The sequence below is a fragment of the Equus asinus genome, chromosome 6, assembly GCF_041296235.1.
Source record: "Equus asinus isolate D_3611 breed Donkey chromosome 6, EquAss-T2T_v2, whole genome shotgun sequence".
NCBI classification, from domain to species: Eukaryota; Metazoa; Chordata; class Mammalia; order Perissodactyla; family Equidae; genus Equus; species Equus asinus.
The window spans coordinates 93,664,552-93,684,984 of NC_091795.1; the positions used below are offsets into that span (position 1 = coordinate 93,664,552).

The 20,433-nt window shown below is 46.5% G+C and overlaps 1 protein-coding gene across 1 annotated transcript; it reads right to left on the bottom strand.

Moving 5' to 3' along the window:
* Positions 1-4,209: 4,209 nt before the first annotated feature.
* On the bottom strand, positions 4,210-20,421 carry SLC66A3 (solute carrier family 66 member 3). The gene is made up of 7 exons (XM_014864563.3): positions 20,135-20,421; positions 15,977-16,059; positions 15,835-15,904; positions 13,248-13,305; positions 9,668-9,788; positions 7,539-7,580; positions 4,210-5,530 (listed from the first exon to the last, which is right to left on the bottom strand). Exons 1-7 carry the CDS (start codon positions 20,275-20,277, stop codon positions 5,439-5,441), a joined length of 609 nt encoding a protein of 202 aa, XP_014720049.2. The 5' UTR covers positions 20,278-20,421; the 3' UTR covers positions 4,210-5,438.
* Positions 20,422-20,433: the final 12 nt, after the last annotated feature.

Below are 20,433 nucleotides of genomic sequence, written 5' to 3' on the forward strand. Positions count from 1 at the left end.
CACACACACACACACACACACACACATACATATATTTGTTCCCTTTATTCCTGCAATATAAATTATAAATCTTGGAGAGATTTTTCTGGGCTCCTTTGGAACAGCAAGTTGAACCAACAGTGATTGGCTGATAGAGTAAGAATATCATATGCAACTCTTCCAAACTCGTTCCATAAAGCTCTCTTGGCAGTCACTCACACTACATTGCACAAAAGGATCGAGAAGAGTTAAAGAAATCATCTTTTCAGCTTCAACAGAGAGATTTCACCAGCACATTTACCAGAAAGAATCTGGGAATGGATTCCACTACAGTGATATAGACTGCGTCTTTAAGAAGTGACCATTATACTGTGTGTGCATGTGTATATATATACACACATATATACACACACACACACATATATAGTACTGTAATACTGCAAGAGGGTTTTTTTAAACTTCCCACTTTATTTTTTTACACACATTAACCAGATATCATTACTTACTGCAGTTGCAACTATGCACTTGTATAAAGCCATAACGTTGGAGTTTATCATCACTCATTTGTGTACCTGGTGGAAGCTGCATGTTTGCGTTTAAGCAATTACTGTAACAATGAGTTTGAAGTTAATTATGTCGATTTCCTAATGCTTCATAATAGGCAACTTTACCCATTTTGAATGCCTTAATTTAATTTTTTTCAAAGTCTCAACCCTGTTCTGCATTTTAAAAAAAAGAAGAGGTGTTTACCAGCTCTTAGGATGCAAATTTGCTTTGCAGAAGAAAATTAGTGCGCTATTTTTACACGTAATAGTTATCAATGTCAGCCTATTTTGATTGTATAACAATTTTTTTTAAGTATTGGTGATAGAAACAATAATGGATAGTATTGGAAGTAATATATCTTTTATGTGTATCTATTACTCATCCAACCCTTTTACAGACCTCAGTATTAGTGTGCGACTCAGAAGCGTTTTCTTTGCTTTGAATTTGCTGGCTAGCCTAGATGTGTTTTTATTTCTGGTAAAGACATTTGTGACTATTTTTACATTTTTTCACACTCGATTAAAAAATTATCTCAAATACAAAACTAAAGACATACTGTAGATATATTTTAAATATTTAAATGTGATCCCTTAAACACACGACTGTGTATGGCAATATTTCAGTATTGGGTTAAGAAAACTGGTGACTGGGAAGAAGTGGCCTCAAAGGCACTTACCTTGATTTTTATTTTTTAAATGCTATTATAGTTACAGTTTATGCAGGACTATTCCTGCTATATTTCCCATTATCCCAGAAAAATGTATGTTTTATACTGCTTCAGTTATGTATCAATGATAAGCATCGAGTAAGAAAAATTATGCAGTCTTTTATCAGTCTCTGTATACATAGACAGAGTTTGGTGTGATATTGAAATACATCATTAATATTTCAATGAAGGAAGTAGACCTTTTTCATTGATTCCCTCTGGGGTCAGTGTAGAGATATTTAAAGAGTTAGGTCCCCAGTTATAGATACTCTTGTGGAAATTGAAGAGTGGCTATGGCCTACTGATGTACTCAAAGTGACTCTTGTTCTTACGTTAGCCAATCTGCACTCTTCCATGCTGTCTGTGCTAAAACTAGATATGCATGCCATTTCCCTTGCAGATATGTTCTGCAATTTCTGGTTTGGGGGCACAGCTGTTTTTTTTTTAAGATTAAAAAATGAAAAATATATAAAATTTATATAGAATAAATATTTCCATTCATTAGACTTGTTAAAAGGAGACTGAATTAATATTTTATATAAAGATTTTGTTACACTATGGGAGGTTCTATCATATTATCTGAATTGGAGAGTATATATATATATTTTTAATAAACTTTATTAAGGTGAAATAATTTGAAGTTTACATATGAGTAACTGAAATATTTGAGTAAAAATGGCAAAACTTTAAATTTTGAATGCTGTATATATTAGAGAATATGGAGAATCATGGTGTGATGCAACTATACAAGGAAAATTAATGTGAAGTTTTTTTGGGGGGAAAAAGATATTCTGAGGGGTGAAAAAAGTCTCTCCCATGGAGATTCTTCACATTATATGGTTTGACTTAAGGGTTTATAAGGTTGTTTGTCTGACTAATGGAAATTGCGCTTAATAAAAAATTCTGACCTTGGGTAAGAATTTGCTTTTTACCCTGTTGCCGGTTTCATGTACATACATGAGTGCATGTACCTCTCCAAATGTTCTCTTCCCAACCCTCATTAAATATGAAATTGACTTGGCTTAACAACCTGATTTTGTGCCAGCTTCTCTTTTTCTTGAGCTCCAAAGCTTCCAAGATAAAAATAAGACCACAAGTTGCTTATTTCCTCACACCTGATTTCTCCTAGAGCCATAAATACCTCCTGTTGAGAACTAAGAAGTAGTGAATGCTGGGATTTTCTTAGTTGGATTTTTTGACTTTTTTTTTGTAGGGATAGCGAGACAGAAGTAGAAGGAAAACTGGTGCCGGTATTACTTTTAAAACTTAATGTATAGTGAATTTTTGAAAAGTATTAAAGAACATGCTATCTAGAAGCAAGATTTAAAGAAAATATATCTGAAAGTTTAAAATGCTCTAGCTAACTAAAGAATAACTATACCGATAAATCTAAAATAAAGGTTAGTGTTTTTAAAACTCACCTATGCTAAATTTCGTGACACGAACCTGGCTCTGAAGGATCTCCTTTATACCAGCTCATCTGCAGATCCTCAAGAAGAAACACTCTAGCTTGCCAAACCACAATGTAAGAAGTTATGCTGCTGTCATTAATCTAGGATTCTGGTGGTAAAACAGAGAAACTTAGACACTATATTACTTTATTGAAACATGCTTTAAATAACATGTTTAAAATCTGATGAGAGCAAGTCACGTCTGAGTTTCTCAGTCTGTGTCGACACTGCTACTGACTTACCTCTCCTCCCCTGGAATAAGGCTTCATTTTTCCCTGTGTTGTGAAGATACCAGAGTTGATTTGTAAAGCACTTTGAAGATAAGCACTGTATGACAGTGCTGAATATTATGCTTGGGGGCCTCTCCTTGATTCCCTTCCCCATAATAATGAGTTTTGTTTGGAATTGTAATAAGTTATGAACTGCATGGTTTAGATAATCATAAATACTTGATCATCTGTCCCCTTTGAACAAAAATCATACCCCTCTGATTTTTCTTTTTTTAATTTTGTTGCATCTTTGTAGTAATGTAATTGTATTTTATGCCTGCTTTTTATATTAAAAAAATTAAATAAAATAAATTAAGACATAAGCATTTTCATACTTTTCCTGTGAAATAGTCCTGGAATGCTGCAAACTTTTAAAATTACCCCCAAAATCTGCCTTCCCTAAAAGATGGATATAGCAGACAAGTCATAACTAAGGTTATAGACTTGGGAATCTTCAGCCCTATCGTTTAGGCCATGGAGAAATACAAAACAATTTCAACCAGGAGTCTGTCTCGGATTTGACTTAGGTATTTTAAGGGGCAAGCAAACCTAACAATTTCATCTGAGTGTAAAGGATACGGAAAAGAGGCAGGGTGCCTGTTTTGTCAGGAATAGTGTGCTGACAGGTGGTTTTCTAGAAAGCATTTCTTTGGTAATCAATGGGTTCTCTTCTAGGATACTTACTGGCCATCTGACCTGGGACAGGTTATTCACTTTGAGCCTCAGTGTTTTCACCTGTAAAATGGAGATTTTTTTATTTATAGGATTGTTGTGGGATTAAATATAATAATATGTTAGTATATCTGGAATAGCTCAAGTGTTTGTTCCCTTCTCTCCCAAAGGGAAAAAACGGAGAACTCTTCACCTAAGTATATTCTTAAAGGATTTGTTTAAAGCAATGATAAAATACTAATTAAAGAAGTATATTTAAATAAAATACTTCTTGGCCTAAAAGTCACATAATTTGTACTTATGCTCATGGTCAGATTATAGTTGTGCAGCACATAATGATGTTTAGGTCCCTGACGGACTGCATGTATAACAGTGGTCCCATAAGATTAGAACTTTATAGCCTGTGTGTCGTAGGCTCTACCATCTAGGTCTGTGTAAATACGCTCTATGATGTTCACACAACAACAAAATCACCTAATGACGCGTTTCTCAGAACGTACCCCTGACGTGATGCCACAGGTGACTGTATAATTGTATATGGGAAGAAATTCACTTGGATATGTTTTTAAATGACGACTATGACTCTAAAAACTACAGAATGAATGATTTATTATTTACTTTTAGATATGTTTCTCCTCCTACTGGTCTCAAGTAGTAGTTCTAAAAGGATTAACCACGGCTTATATTTTAAAAACTGCACTTATAGAACTTAAAACTAATCACATTAAAACAATTGACAGTTTCAAGACTCAGCAGAGTTCAGATTTTACATAGGAAACTAAAACATTTTACATAGGAAACTAAAACATTTTCTAATAAACATCATTTACTTACTGCATATAACAGAAGAATGGCATTCAATTATAAGGGGAAAGAGAGTTTTTAAATGTTAGGGTTTATAAACTTACAGGAAAATACAGAGTACAATAATCTTAACATCACGTCTAGAATATGATACTGTAATGAGAAAATCCACAAGAACTTGGCAGATCCCAGCCATACCCTTTACGGCATGTGTTTTCAATAGACAAAACCTGGTCAAGGTCAGCTGTATTGTGTACCAAATTCCAATAATTGTATAGATGTGGCCCTTTAAAAAATGGCAGCATTGTGCTTGAATCAGAAAGTTCATTGGGATTACCTTGTCACAAGTAGAGATTGCAGCAAATAGCACCTTTTGGTAGGAGTTAAAGGCACAGTAAGTATGAAGCTAAAGGACTACTTTGGTCTATGAACTCAAGCCAGTTACAATTTTGCTTGCCTTGCTATCTTTGCTACATACAGCCCAAGGAGGTATTATACTGTATTATGATACAAAAGGCCATTCTGTTATATCTGTTACAATTAAACATTAGTCCCAGAAAGTAAGCCCTAGTAATTTAATATAATTCTATTTCTGACTTGGAGCAAAATCCCACTCTATCCGTGTTCGTTTGTGCTGTGGAGAGGATTTCTTTCTTAAAAGATTCTGAAAGCTGAAAAATAGATGTGGTTAACTCTTGAGAGAGAACTTAATCAAGACGTTACGTAAGGGTCAAAGCCGTCTCCTCACACCGTGCTCCCTGGACGGTGTGCATCAATCCCGAGCCTTCTCAAAGCTGCAGCTGGCTGAGCCCTGCCTTAACCTGACGCGGTGGGGGAAGCGGAGGGAAAGGGACGTTTCCGAATATGTGTTCAAGTGGTTCTTTCAAGTCTAAAACACCTTTGACTTCAAAGTTTCTGAAACAGTCGACTATAAAAGACCTTGATTTAGCCATGAGCTGTTTCCCCTTTAGTTATTTGAAATCCACTTCGTGTGTAGGAATCATGGATCCATCATTCAGCCTTTACATCGGTCTTCTGGTAGCGAAGTACTGTAGCCGTTACCCATATGTTTAAAGTCATCATGATCACAAAACGTGTAAGAACTGAAATCAGTCAAAAAGAAAGAAAAAGTATATTAAAAAATACCGTTTTCACATTATAAGACAAAATCACCTCCTGCTCTAAGTTGGAGCCTAAATAAAGATTCTCCAAAAATTAAATTCAGAACTATGGATCATGAGAACTTTTGAACAACTTTGACTCCAACATTTCTGGAAAAATGATCTTCCTATCATGACTACTTTTGGCCACTTGGCCTGACTCCATGAATAGTCATTTATCGTGTTAAATGCTGAATTTGGAGGAATCTGGCTCTGGCTGATAAGAAATATTGGGACTTTTTAAAACACCTTTACTCATTTTTTAAAGTTTTGGGGAGGTAGTGTCTCAGAACATTCCAGGTTACACAAAGGTAGTGTAGTGCACTCTCCTGAGATAATCCTGAAAAACTGGCCCAAATGTCAAAGCATGTTTTATATAGAGGTAACCATGGAATTGTGGCTCTTTGTTAAAAAAGAGAAAAAAGTAACTTTAACAGTGACTTTAATGAACGTTCTCCTGATAAATAAGGTTTATAAAATTTAATGTATCTTTGTAAAACACTTGTAAGATTATTAGCTAAACTGTTCTTAAAAGGTTATCCCCAGCTATACTGGTAACTTTCAGGAATAGCTGTCACCTTGGATAAAAACAAATCACATTTAGAACATTCTCAAACTTTTAAGCTTAATTCTTAAAATGTAGGTTTATCTTGTTGTTTAATTGTGGTTCGACTATTCTTTCCCTGAAGAGAATTCAGGTCCTGTGGAGAAGACTCAAGCCTGTCTCCTTTCTCTTTCCCCACCTGACCCAAGATTATGCTTTGACCAGAACACTTTTTTTTCCCTTTTTTTGTGAGGAAGATTGGCCCTAAACTAACATCTGTTGCCAGTCTTCCTCTATTTTATGTGGGACACTGCCACAGCATGGCTTGATAAGCAGGGCTAGGTCTGTACCCAAGATCTGAACTTGCAAACACCAGGCTGCCTCTGAAGCAGAGTGTGCAAACTTAACCACTACACCACCAGGCTGGCCCCTGACCAGAACACTTTTGACCCTTCTCTCAGCTGATAGAAAATATTTAAGTCAAAGATAAAACCTCCAGGAAGGGATTAACAAATGCATCCCTCTGTTCCTTAGCAATATTTCTCAAATAATAATTAGCTTATTTAAAGAGTCTGTGTGCCAGGGACATATGTGTAGTCTTCATAAAATAGGTGACACCATGTGTTTTAATCATTTTCCACAAATTTATATGCTCGATTTGAGAGCTGAAAACGCAGCCTAAGGAATGACTGAATTCTCTTGAGGTTAACCCAAGTATTTTCTCCTTCATCACAGTAGCTCTTTTAAAAAAAACAGAGCAAGGACATGGAGTCAAATGATTATGTCACTCTCCTGGCTGTAAAAGCCTTCCTGCTGCTTATGGGCAATTCGCAGAGGCTCTGGACCCTTTGGCCACTGCCAGCTCCTCCCCTCCTCTCGTTAGACTCACTCCCCATGCTCTCCGCCCCGCCCCCAACCCTACTGGTCCTGTCTGGTGGCCAAGCCGTGCATCTCTTTGCTCATGACCTTCACACATGCTGCTCCTTCCAACAGTGTCTTCCCCTCCTTCTCCAGATCTCACTCTTGTTCAAATTCATCTTCCCAGCTCCCTCAGGTTGTCCTGTTAGGTGCACATCCTGTCCTACTCTTTCAAAACACGTTTCACAATATTTTTCAATAGTTAATTGGTGATTACTTCACTGTCCATTTCCACTGCTGGAGTGGAAGCTCCACAAAGATAGGAGTCTCCTGTCTTGTGCAGATTCTATCCCAGGTACTACAAGAGGTAGGTGCTTAACACTATAGATGGTGACTGACAAAGACCAGGAATAGACTGTTGCTGGCCTCTAAGTTTATAATCCACTGGAGCCAAATCGATCTCTTAAACCCTGAGACACTTTACAAACAAACGAGGTGCAAATAGCACAAAACTCAAAAAGAAAGTGGACAGAAAAATATTTTGCTTACTTGTAAGATCATTGGTAGTCATTAGAGTTGTTATTATTCTTGCTGGAAAAGAAAATGTTCAGCAATAAATAACTTGCTTCTCAAACATTTTGTATTTAGCTATTGTCTTTCCATTTTAAATACAGCAACATATGCTAACTCTTCTTGAGAGATTTTGGTGGTACAGAATACTAAATAGGACTGTGTTCCATAAAACATCTAAAATCCAGCCAGGCGTCCGAGCCCGGTGGTTTTGAAGCTGCTCATAAGAGCAGGAGCAGTTCCGAGAAGGTACCTCAGTGCTGCCCAGGGGAGCGAGGGCAGCCCGAGCGCCTCTCCCCGCTGTGCAAACCCACAACTACTTGTGAAAACCACATTTACATATTGAGCTTCTGGTAAGGTTTCATTTAAAGAAAGCCTCCCAGTAACTAAAAACAATGTTTTTAAAGCACTGAACTCTACCCCCTTACTTTATAGATGTTTTACAGATAAAGGAAACAGGCCCAGAAGAGGGTACGATTTTCTTAAGGGTCCGGCTAGAAGTGTTTAGTTTAATGCGTTTTTCTGGTCAAGCACTTCACTTAGTAAACACTTTAGGAATAGGGGGTGACAGTTCAAAGTAACCCATGCAAAACGTGAATTTGAAATTAGAGGAGACCACTGTCTGCAACTCAAGGCATGCCCCCTTCCTGACCCATGCCACCCCACACGGAGCTCTCCCTCTACCTAACACGTCTGCATGAGGCATAGACTGACATGGTGGCTTTGAAAGGTCTTACCTTCTAACTAAACTAAGCTCTGAAAGACAGGGACCGAATCTTATCAAATGTTTTGTGGCCAATTTTGATTACCCAAGGATTTACACAAAGACGCTATGTGAATAGATGTTGATTAAATCAGCAATTTAAAGGGAAGAGATGGGTCTTAAGTAGATGGAGGGGAGACTCCAACCCATTAGGAAGATGGCCAACACAGAGGATTCTCGAGCAAACTCTTTTAATACTTTAAAGAATTTTAATAAATGCTACCCGGTAGTACCCGTCTCCAGGTGAACTGGACAATAGTAACCAAAGGAAATCAGATTAAGTGCTAAAATGCACATTCCACTCATTTCTAAGTCAATGTTGAAGTTGTTAGCCTCATCTATCAAAAAGGGAAGCTGGGTTTAAAACCAGTTCCTTTTTTCCCATAAATTTATAGTCCTTAGTTCATTTATCATGCAGTCAACAAATATTTAAGTACTTGCTAAGCACAGAGTGCCACGCAAAATAGATGGAGATGTAACACACGGCCTCTGCAGTTACAAACTCCCAAGGGTTCCCAAAAGAAACGCCATGAGCAACACTTGAAAGACGAAAATACCGAAGATAAGATTAGGGAGCTAACAAGTTATATATCTAATCAGCAATTTCAGAAATCATATATATATATATATGATTATAACACTCCAACATTTTAAAGCTAAAAATAAAACTCAAGAAGTCTTCATTTTAACTAACTTTGGACATAAAGACCTCTACCAGCAACCATGGATGGAGAAATTGGTCCTTTAAGATATAGAAGAAACAGGAAGTATAATTCAAATATCTAAAACTAGTAATTCTAATGTGATAATTCTGAATTTTTAAAATATTTCTACCTAACTAAAGCATAGATGTATTTTAGGCAGTTCCTGCAAGAATCCAAATGAACAGTGGAAATTCTAAAGTTGAGACCAAATAATATGGCTCCAAAAAAACTCCATGGCTGCAAACTATATTCATTCTCAAAAGCCAATGTATAATTTTCATCTCTTTAACCTGTTACATCATAAAGATTCAAATTTTTAAAACAAGTTAGTGGATTCAACATAATCAACTTCTTGATGCTTTTCAAAGAACAAGACTGTTAACATTAGGCCAGATTTTTGGGGAAAAGTGTGCTTTCATTCTTTTTTAGCCACTGGAATATAGATCTTGCAGAAAACGTAGAGTAGTCTGTATTAAATCAGCCTTGTATATAGGGATGCCCTGGGAGGTCTATCTGAACAGCTCTTTGCAAAGGTTTAAAGCTCAAGGGACTATGACACTTGGACACCAAGTGAACGCACTCTTCTGGGCAGACCTCTGCTGCTGACCAAGGACACCCCGCCATCAGAGCCTTGTTCTTACTTGCACAGGTGTATGAAGCGAGGCTGCAAGTCAGAGCACTCATGACGCCCGAGTCCTTGGTCTTCCACAGGTCCTGGAGCTGAGCAAACTTACTGGCCGCACTGATGAAAGTACATAAATTCTGTTGGCAGATAAAACATGAGAAAGTTGGGAGTCCCTTAGTTAAAACAACAAAGAGCACGAGATACTGAAAGCACTTTTGAAGCCAAATCTTCAGGTCAAGTAGTAACCAATTTGTACAAGTCAAAACCAAAGTCTAGGGAAAAAGAAGGCAAGAGGGAGGCATTTATTTATAACCCACCAATTCTGCTGTTCAGTGTGTGACTAACGGGCTGCAGCCGGCTTGAAGTTGAGACTAAGAGTCACGGCATGACCACCAAGGCTTATCTATCCCCAACTGCCAACAAAAAAGAGGGAGAAGGATACGGATACTACGTTGTTTTAGAGCGAACCTGGGGGAAAACCATGCTGCTTTGAACTGACAGACTTATAAAGCAGCAGGCTGTGGGCCATCAGCTCTGAATTTCCGGCTATTCAGAGTCCACGTGGTGATGCCCTCAGCTCCTCTGCTCCCTGCGAGGTAAGAGCCCTTCACGCCAGTTAGCCCGCTGCACCCGACAGGGCCCTCCACACTAGCGGGGCCCATCAGCGGAAACACCCACGTCAGCTGCGGGCTGAGGAGGGGCCAAAGGGAGGCAAGGGGGAAGCCAGAGACCGGCCAGCAGGCTACTGGCACATCCAGGTTTGCCGCAGGGAGGTGGAAACAGAAGGGGCGAGAAGTGTGCAGATTCTGGATATAGTCTGAAGGTAAACTTGTGGGATGTGCTGAGGAATTGGCTGTGGGATGTGAGAAAAAGGGAAGTCAAGGGTGATTCCAAGCGCCACTGTTTCTGGCCTTCACGGGTAGAAGAATGGAGTAGACGCTGTGAGTTGAGACAGAAAAAGCTGCAGGAGCAGGTTTGCTGGAAGAGAGGGGCAGGGCAGGAGACCAGAAACTCAAGTGTTGGCCACGTGAAGCTGGAGACGCTTATGAGGCAGGGAGGGGTAGCGTGGAGCCGCTCACTGGATATACACAGAGGGTGCTGGAGGCTGGGGCCTCTGTCACTGAAGTCAGGGACATGAGAAGGGGCAGGCAGAGACACTAGGAAGGATCAGGCGGAAGGGGCAGCAGGGGCGAGGTGTCCTGGAGCCAAGTGAGCAAAGTGATCCAAGGAGGAATCCTGATCTAGGCATCAGATGCTCCAGAGCTGCTGAGATGCGGAAGGAGAACCGAGCTGTCTTGAGCAAGATGAACACAGCTAGTGTCCTTGACAGGAGTAGCTCATTTATCTTCTGTCTCCCCAGAAGGAAAGCTCCACCAGGGGAGAGCTTGATTTCTGCTCACTCCCCAGTACCTGGAACAGTGCTGGCACGTAAGTGGTCGTCACTCAATAAATCCTTAACGACAATGCAGTGGCAAATGTAATGACAAAGGGGAACACGAGATGACATGGGGGGAGCGAAGGGGTAACCTTAAGGAAAAATAAGGTAAGATAAGGAAAAATGGAGAAGATAACAGCAGGGTGTGTTCCTAGGCAGAGGAGGTGAGCAAGCACCACGGTCAGGCCTGTGGTGGGATCCAAAGACAGGAGCTGGGCGCAGATGGCTTGGAGGACTGACCCCAAGTATAAACCAAGTGTAAAGACTGGTGAGGAAAAAGGCTTTTGTGCAATCCGGGCGACGGAGGAGGGAGGCAGGCAGAGGAAGACAGCATCTGAGACCCAGCCAGGACACAGGATCAGCAGGGGCTGGCGAGGAGTTGGGTCAGGGCTGAGGGAGCGGAGGGAGGGGTGGGTCAGGAAGTCTGCACACGCGGATTTATGCCGGGCCCTGTTCACACCTGTCGGGGGCAAGGATCACGTTCGGGTGACCCAGTGCTAAACAGATGACCCATCAATGCCTGCTACTCCACCAGGCACGTCTTCCAGGAGACAATGCCACCTTAGAGTCGTGAAGTAGTTCTCGTTTGGGGCATAAGCAAGGCCTGGACAACCTTACACATATTCAACTGCAGGTTATTAGGGTTTCTGTGACACAGGACTGGAAAGGAGAACTGGTGCCTACACCATTGTGGAGATCATTTTTAAATACTTTACTCCTATCTTTTTGTGACTAAACTCTGAGTATGCGAATTATCAGTTTATCTAATCTTCTGTGGAAACGATTTGTCAGTCTGAAGTGGTAGCTGCTTTTGAAAGCAACAGAACTGTAAACCTTCCACAACTTGGGTTTCTCACGAATTCAAACAGCTCTCCTCCCCTCCCGGACCCTAGGGCTTCTGCCCTGAGTTAGCTGTGAAGCCCGCGCTTTCTCCTCCCTGCAGCCCCATGACCCTCAAGCCACCACCTCATCCCCACGGCCCCCAGGGCCCGCCACGGAGTGGGCGCCCGGGAAACACTTGTTGTAGACAGTGACAGCACAGAGCCTGGCATGCCGCTCGTGCCTGAGGAGGGAAAAAGGAAGCCCTCTTCTCTGAGCTGTGCGAGCAGCAGTGTGTGATTAGAACAGAGCATTCACTGAGGAGGGCACAGAAGCAACAAAAGGCTGCAGCCCTTGAGCTTAGGCCCCATTCCTGACGAGCCTGTACCACCGTATCCCCGGGATGACGTTCTTGGGGCTGGAGGCGCACTGCTGCATTGTGACAGCCCAGTCACCCAGCCAGAACTGCACCAACCTGACCAGCGGCAGCGGCGACGCAGATCCTGGAGATGACTTATTTGTAGGGTGGCCAGAGTTAGCACCCAAAAATACTGGACACTCAGTTAAATTGGAATTTCAGATCAGCAACAAATAAGTTTTTAGAATGCCCCGTTGCAATATCTGAGACATACTTATACTAAAAAATTATTCAGCGTTAATACGGCAACCCTAGTTATTTGCTCTCCATACGTCACAAGGTGGAAACACGACACAGAGTCAAGTCCACTTTCCAAGAAAGGGTCACAGACAAGATGCTGGGGGAAGAAGGTGGCGAAACTCCTGAGTCTAGGTGTGGCGGGCAGTGACTTGTGACCACCAATTAGTTCTGCTCCTTTTCCCGCTGGGTGGAAGCGTTCACTTCAGTCAGCTTGGAGAGAAGACCTGTGCGCAAGGCTTCCTGACCCGCTCTCAGAACCCTATTCTCACAGCCCTTAACCAAGGAAGGACAAAAGGATAGGGCTTACCCTTCTCCACGGAGGAGAAAACATGTTGGGGGTCAGAGTTACACAAATACTGGGTATGTGGCCAACATGTAATTATTAAACTGATAAGAAGCTCTTTAACTTATGCTCAGTTCTTTATTCTCCTACCTCGCCCATCCGGATCTCTTCGGCCCCAAAAAAAGGAAGTAAAAAAAATTCTGCCACACATTTAAATGAGAATAATGTCTTTTAGTATTTGGAGAGCACTGCACTTTCAGCCCGTTATCCTCTGGTACAGCTGAAAAATCAGCAGGTTCAACACATGGTCTATACGTTCTTCGCAGGGCAGGTGGCAGGGAAAGGAGAGAGGACAGACCCCTGCTGTTTCACACACTTTCTTTACCGGGAGCGATACTTACTATGGCCAGATCTATGATCCACTTCTGCAGGGTGAGGAGGAACCACGACGTCACCAATCTTACCAAAGGCTGAGGAAGACAGCAGTGGCTCGGCTGGCAGCTCCACCACCCTCCCTGCCCCGTACCCATGGAAACAAACCAGGACCACAGAGTTACACACGTAAGCCAAGTGCGGAAGTGGGAACGGCTTTGCTAGAACCTCTCAGACTTGGAAAAGACAAAAACGGTTCAAGTGAACACCTGCTGGGCGTCCAAAAGAACAGAAGCAGATCATGGAAGAAAGTTACAAAGAACCCTGCGTTCGTGGACTATCCTAGCACTGGGAACATGCCAGATGACTTTAACTGCCCGCTTCATTCCTGACTGTGCAGACATCTCCAACGTAATGTCATCAGTGAAGCACTTAAAAGAGAAGTCCAACATTATAAAGTAGGCTTGTTCTGCAAAACAGTTGTCCCCGAAACTGTTTAGTGATTTCCTCCTTTCCCACTAACTCCATTGTGAAAATGATCCAGTGGGGTGAGCAACGCAGAAGGAGGAATGCTATTTGATTTTCGTCAAGCTCAGTGACACTGCAGGAATTGAGAGCCCAGGGAGAGGAACAGAAGCTAACACAGGAGAGGCAGTGGGCAGGCCAGTGAGGGGACGGCCAGGAGCCTCTGCTGTGACCTTGGGCAAGTCACTTCCCTTCTCTCCACCTTGGTTTGCATATCTGCAAAATGGACTTAACATTTCTTGCCTTACCTACCTCCTCAATGCCTAGTGGCACACGGTAGGGACCCAACAGATTGCTGTGACTATAATGAATAACATTATTGAAATGAAGGGGCTGGAACAGATAATGCCCTGTGCTAAAAATCGGTGGGACTACTAGCAACCTGGTCAGCACCAGAAAGGCAGCCTGAAGCCAGGTGGATGAAATCTTGTTTTTAAAACACTCTAATTTAATTGTTTAAACTAACTTTGGTGGTATTTTTTGCCCAATTTTGCACCATTGCGCCTCATTCCATTCATTCTGAATATACATTTTATAAAACTTGACCAGTAGTAGCAGCTACCGAGATCCTAGAGATAACTTTCTTGTAAGGCTGCCAGAATTTAGCCAATAAAAATACAGGGCACTCAGTTAAATCTGAATTTCAGATCAATAACAAATACTTTGTTAGCGTAAGTATGTCTCATGCAATATTTGGGGCATACTTATGCTAAAAAACTTCACTGCTAATATGGCAGACCTACTTATATGCTCTCCACACGTCACAATTGGCGGGAGGAGCTGGTAAACATCTTGCAAACACTACAGAGCTGCCATCAGCACACAAACAGCTATGTGAATAATTTACCAGACCGTCAGCACCCAGATTTCCTAATCCACAGCCTCGCTATTTGCACAAAGATTTGTTGCATTTTATTTAAAAAGTAAATCACACAATGCTTTTCTCTTCAAAGTAGTCTGTTTTCAAAAACCTTTAACCTGCTGGGGCTACCCTTGAAGTGCTAAGGGGCAGTAGAGCGGTGCAATCCTCTCTTTGCAGAGGGAAACTGAGTCAGGGGGCTTACAACTCAGTCAGGACTCGGTCCACACCCAGCTCCATCTGCAGACACGCTCCTAGTAAAACAGAGGTGAGGCCCCTGCCGCGTCCCCAGCTCGGCCTGCGCCCCTGTACGTTGGTTCTCGAAACAGCCCTAAAAGGTAGGCGTTACTATCCCACTCCACAGACGGGGCAACTGCAGCTTAGACAGCTTGTGGCATGTGCCCGAGGCTACCCCAGTGCTGCCCACCACTCCGTGCCCACATCCTCGCCACGCTCAGGGCAGACGGGGCCTCCACCCTGAAGACGCCGACATAAACAGCTCAGATCTTTTCACAGATGTGGCAGGCTTAACTGCTGTTCACAGGCTTTCCTGGCCTTTCAAGCAGTGTGAAGTTCAACAGAATAACTGAGTATTTACAAAGAGCTGAAATGAAAGCCTGGCCTGCCTTTGAGGAAGCCATGTGAGTGGGGGCACGTCTGTGTGGGGACCAGGCCCCCATGGAGACCCTCCTAATGTCATGACTAGGGGCATGGTTGTCACTTTGAACAAGCAAACATGAGTCCACACCCGCCCACTAACAGGCAGTATGCTGGTGTGGGAGCCAGCTGACGAGGGGTGTTAGCGGCACTGTGTTACATGCCAGACATTCTCTTTATTATGACTTCAAATACTTTGGGGACATTTTCAGGGAAGGAAGAAATGTCTCCCTTCCCTTAAAGAATAAAGCTGGACGGTGTTGCTCTTAGCAGGGGTGCTTCTGTAGCTTGGCCTGCTCAGCACTGGGGTACCAGTTCACATCCCACTTGGCCTGTCGCACACCACGGGGCGCCCTGGTCATGGCGGGAAGGCCACAGGGCAGGAACCGTTCTAGAGCATCTCTGGGCTGTGGAGATACATTTGCTCACACGGAGTCTCGCATTTGGGATTCCTTTGTAGTTTAACCAAAAGAACATCCTTCGGGTAAAGGACCGTGCTTAATAATTCATACTATTAGCAAATAACACCCTCGTCTCTGAGTCCCATCTCTGGTTCTCAGATGCTGAAAGGATACAGGGCGATGTAGGGAGCCGCCCGTCTCACGTCCCCGTTGAAATGGAAGACGCAGAGCAGCAGGATGAGATCTGAAAGGGAAAGGCTCCCGGTGAGAGGCAGGAGGGCCGCAGGGCCCCCGGCGGGCAGGGAGGGGCGGTTACCTTGTAGGATGAGAATGGGGTACTCCAGGTAGGTCAGCAGCGGGTACTCGTAGTAACACTGGTACCGGAGAAACACCAGGAACCTGTGGAGAGGGAGGGCACCCCTGAGCTCCGAGCTCGAGCTGGACTCTGCGGACACAGCACGGAGGCCCCGCCGCACCCAAGAGCACAGGATCGTTTGCAAAACCCAAGAAATGGTGGTTGAAGCCTGCAAATGTCAGGGAGGGCAATTCAGAACAAAAAGGATGTTAATGTCATAATCTCCATGATTTTTGGAGCATCCAGTACTGTGGGTGCTGGGCACAATTTACACGGTTGCTGTCAAGTCCCTCAGGATGGTCACTTAATTTTTACAGAAGGAAACGGCCGATCGGGATCAGAAGAGATTGGGTCTGCCTGTCCCCAAAGCTGGGCTCTTGCGTGGCCCAGGTGGCCCCCTCAGGTCACACATTAGAAGCTGTGGAGGCCAAGACAGACATCCAAAGGGGCCGGAGAGCCATCCGTGGCGGGGTGTGGGGGGTGCAGGCAGGGCTTCTAAGAGGCGGGCGTGTTTGGGCACCGCGGTGAGCTGAGGAGGCCGTGACACCGCCTGGGTGATCTGTGTGGCCGTCCAGCGTGCTGCCCGGTCAAGGGGAGGGCAGTGGGGAAAGGCACGAAGACCAATCCTCAGCTCCTTTAAGAAAACTTGAGCTCTGGAGAGACTGGGGAAGGGGGGCAGGGTAGGAAAGACCCCAGAGCCCCTCCCCTTTTCAGGAGAACAGGCCCAAGCTTCCTGCCTTCCCAGCTCCTATCTAGCCAGTCAGCTCCCCTCAGAACCTAAATCCCCCGCTGTCCCCTCAGAGTCTGTCCCTGACCCATTGCCCAGGCTGTGAGGCTCCCTCAGTCTGCAAGTCCGGCCACAGGGACTGGAAGGAAGGACTCGGAAGAGGAGGCCAGAGCCTCCACTTTCATCTGGATTTGGTGGTTCATTTCCTCAGCTCGGAAGGGTTGTTGACAAAGCAGACAGCAGGCTGGGGAGCCCGGTCCCCATCCGTTTCTCAGCTGTACAGTTTCTGTGCAGTTCTCAGCTGAGCAGGGGGTGGCGGGGAGGATCACAGGATGGGAGCAGGGAGCCCAGTGTCACCCTGAGCACGTGGGGCTCCCAGGCCTGGGCCTCCCCTGGTCAGCCCCTTCATGACCAGCAGCTCTTCCCAGGAACCCCACAGTCCGGCAGGCTCTCTGGGGGCTTTGCAGTCCGTGGTCTCATGGCTTCAGGGGACAAGCAGATGCTCTGGTTGGCCCCTGCCCCCTGCGCAGTCTCCCTTCTTGCCGGGCCTCCAGAGCAGCACCTTCTGGTCACCTCCAAGGGAGAGCCCAGGGGCCGGGGCAGGGGCGGCATCCCCCCACTGCAGGGCAGGGTGGCAGCCAGCCTGGCTGGGCACAGCAGGCGGCAGAGCAGCAGTGCTGAAGGAATGAGGAGGAGAGATTCAGGGGGAAAGGCTCCGGGGTCTTTACCCCACGCACACACTGAACGAGGGGACACCTCCCATAATACAGCAGGAGACCTTGGGGACAGGCGGAGGCCCTGGACCAGCCGAGCTGAGAGCACTGCCAGGGGTCATCCGCACTGGCCTCCACACTTTACAGACCACTGGGGAAACTGAGGCCCCTCACTGCCCCCATGGCTATATGAAAGGGAGAAATAAGAATGGACTTTTTTTTTAAATTGTGAAAACTGAAACACAGACACAACGCAGAGGAAATCGTCTAGCAAACCCACTGCCCGGCCCCAGCACTCACGCAGGACACTGCTCCATGCAGGCTCATCTACCATCTGCTCTGCTGATGTGGGCACACAGTTCTCACCCTGCACACCTCAGGACACAGGTCTCAAAGACTGGCATTTTCCTGCCACTTCACACCAACCCAAATTAAAAATCATTTCCTGCTATCATTAAGATATAGTTCATGCTCCAATCGACCCATTCTCTCAAAAATAGGGTTTTAGAGTTCGTCTGCTCAGATCAGGATCCAAAGAGGGTCCACGCCATCCATGTGGTTGTTCTGGCTCTTACTCCCCAGGGGATGAAGGGGCCCTCTGACAGTGACGGCCTGGGGGTTCTTTCTGCTGGAACTCTGGCTGCTACGCTGCCTGCCCGTGCCCGACCCTGGTCTGGGCGGGAGCCTGGGAGATAGGCAGGCGTGGCCCACCAGGGATGAGTCAGGCCTGCACTGCCCCCAGCTCTAGGGCCATCTCTCCACACACCTGGCCCCAGCTGGCCCTCACCAGGGAGGGCAGGGGCAAGGAGCAGGGAGGAGGGTAGGGTGCTTGCCAACCTTTCCCCTACCCACAGGATGCAGATGAGATGAGAAAGCATCAAAATCCAGTGCATGTGGCAGCCAGAGCGGGGCAGGCCTCAGGATGGAGAGAGCCAGGATCCTGGTCAGCACCCAGGAGACAGCCCTGCTGCGGCCTGGGCGCTTGGTGAGTTCCTTCACCTCCCTGGCCTCGGGTCCCACTGTCGGGGATAACAGAGATATCTACCTCCCTGGGCTATTGAGAGGATTGAGTCAAATAAGGCTAAAAACACACTGTGTCAACACACACACGTGCCCATGAAACACCACCACTGATAAACTGCTGCCGGAGGTGGAGATAATCCGCATAGGAATCCAGTGGGAGCCCCTGATCACTTCCAGCTGGGCTTCTGCAGAGGGTGCCATTGGGCCGCCTAGACACAGCCCGGCCTGATTATAGCAGTGTGCGAGCCTCATCCTGCCCTCCCATGGAGGCTGAGGGGCAGGGGCCCAGCCTACCGCCAGCCTCTGCCTGAATGGTCATCACTGCAGGACCCTTAGCACCGCCCCCCCATCTTCAGGCTCTCCTGCCCAGGGGAGCCACATTCCACTGCCAGAGGGCTGTTTTTTCAAAAATAAGCAGTTACACAAGATGACAGCTGACCCTAGATTAAGGCGGAGCCCTCACCCTCTTTATCACTGGCCTGCAGAGAAGTCGCAGGGTGTGGCAGGCTGCCCACTCCGAAGGTGTCTATCTGTCTTCTATTCACCCTGCAGGCGGCCAGCCTCATCTTCCCCCCCCTCAGGGACCGAGGCCCCTCTCCCTGGCCTTCCACATCTTCCCGGACACGTCCTCTGCCCGCTCATGCCCTTCTCAACCCGAACAATCACTGTGGCCACTTCCAGCCGGTGTCCCCCAAACCGGGGCCCCCTTCCTACTGTCCAGTCCCCGCCATCCAGCCTGGGGCCCCTGTGTTTCAGGGTCATTCACAAACCCGTGAGAGGTCACACACCCTCCGGTAGGCCGACGCGCCTGGGTCGGGACCCCGCAGGGCCGGGGGCGGGCTCGGGGGCGGCTCAGCCTCAGCTGCGAGGTGTCTCCTCTCTGCCTCCCTCTCCCAAGGCTTCTTTCCAGCCTGGGATCTCGGGGTCAGCCAACCGAGCTGCCCCTCCAGGGAGAGCCTCTGCCCGGGGATAACGCGGAGGGGGGGACCCCGGGCTGGCGAGGAGCAAAGCGGGGAGGACCGGCCTAGCCAGGGGCCCGGGGCTAGACTGCTGGGTTTCACGTGCCGTGTTTTCCCGCGAATTCGAGTCTTCTCGACCAAAAGTTTTACCGCCCTGCGTTTCGCGTGTAGGTCTTCAAACACCAAATCAGGGCACCCACTCGGGATCTCTGACGGATAAACCCGCTCCTGGACAGTCTCGGCCATCTCTGCCTGAGTCCGGCCCAGCTCTCCAGCATCGATTCGCGTGCCCTGCTCCTCTCCCTCCAAAGAGCTCTCCTTTCTCCGAATCCCTCCCCTATCCTCTCCCTCCACAAGTGGAACTTTTAAAAGCCAGAAGATCCTTAGAATAATCCAACCCGTCATTTTGCAGGTGAAGAAACCGAGGCCCGAGAAAGGCGGTGCTGGTGGGTTTAGGGATGTACGTGAGCGAGCCTCCAGGTGCAAACGACCTGCTCAAACCAGATGGCACCAACGGGCGGAGTGACGGTGTCGCGGGGTGCAGGTTTTCCCATCTGAGCGAACAGCCGGGGGAAGTGCCCCTCCCGGCCGCCCGGCACCCTCGGCTCCGCTTCCCCCGCCCCCTGCTTGGCCAGAGCCGACGCTCCCCGGGCTCCCAGCGCCCCCGGCCGCGGAGGAGAGGGAGGAAGGGCCTTACCCCGCCAGCTCCAGCAGCAGGCTCGGCAGGCTGATGCCCCGCGCGCTGCGCGCCGTCAGCACGGCGAAGATCTGCGGCAGCTTCAGCGCGGCGCACGCGCCCAGGGTGCTCCAGTTGCAGACGGCCAGCATTGCCGCCCACATGGCGCCGGCGGACCGGGCGCGGGCGCGGGCGCGGGCGCGGGGCTCGGAGGGTCGGGTCGCAGCTCCAAGAGCAGCAGTCGACACGGGGCCGCCCGGCTCGCCGAGTCCTTCCGCCTTCCCCGCCCGCGGGCCCTGCCCTCCCGGCCCCCGCCCATG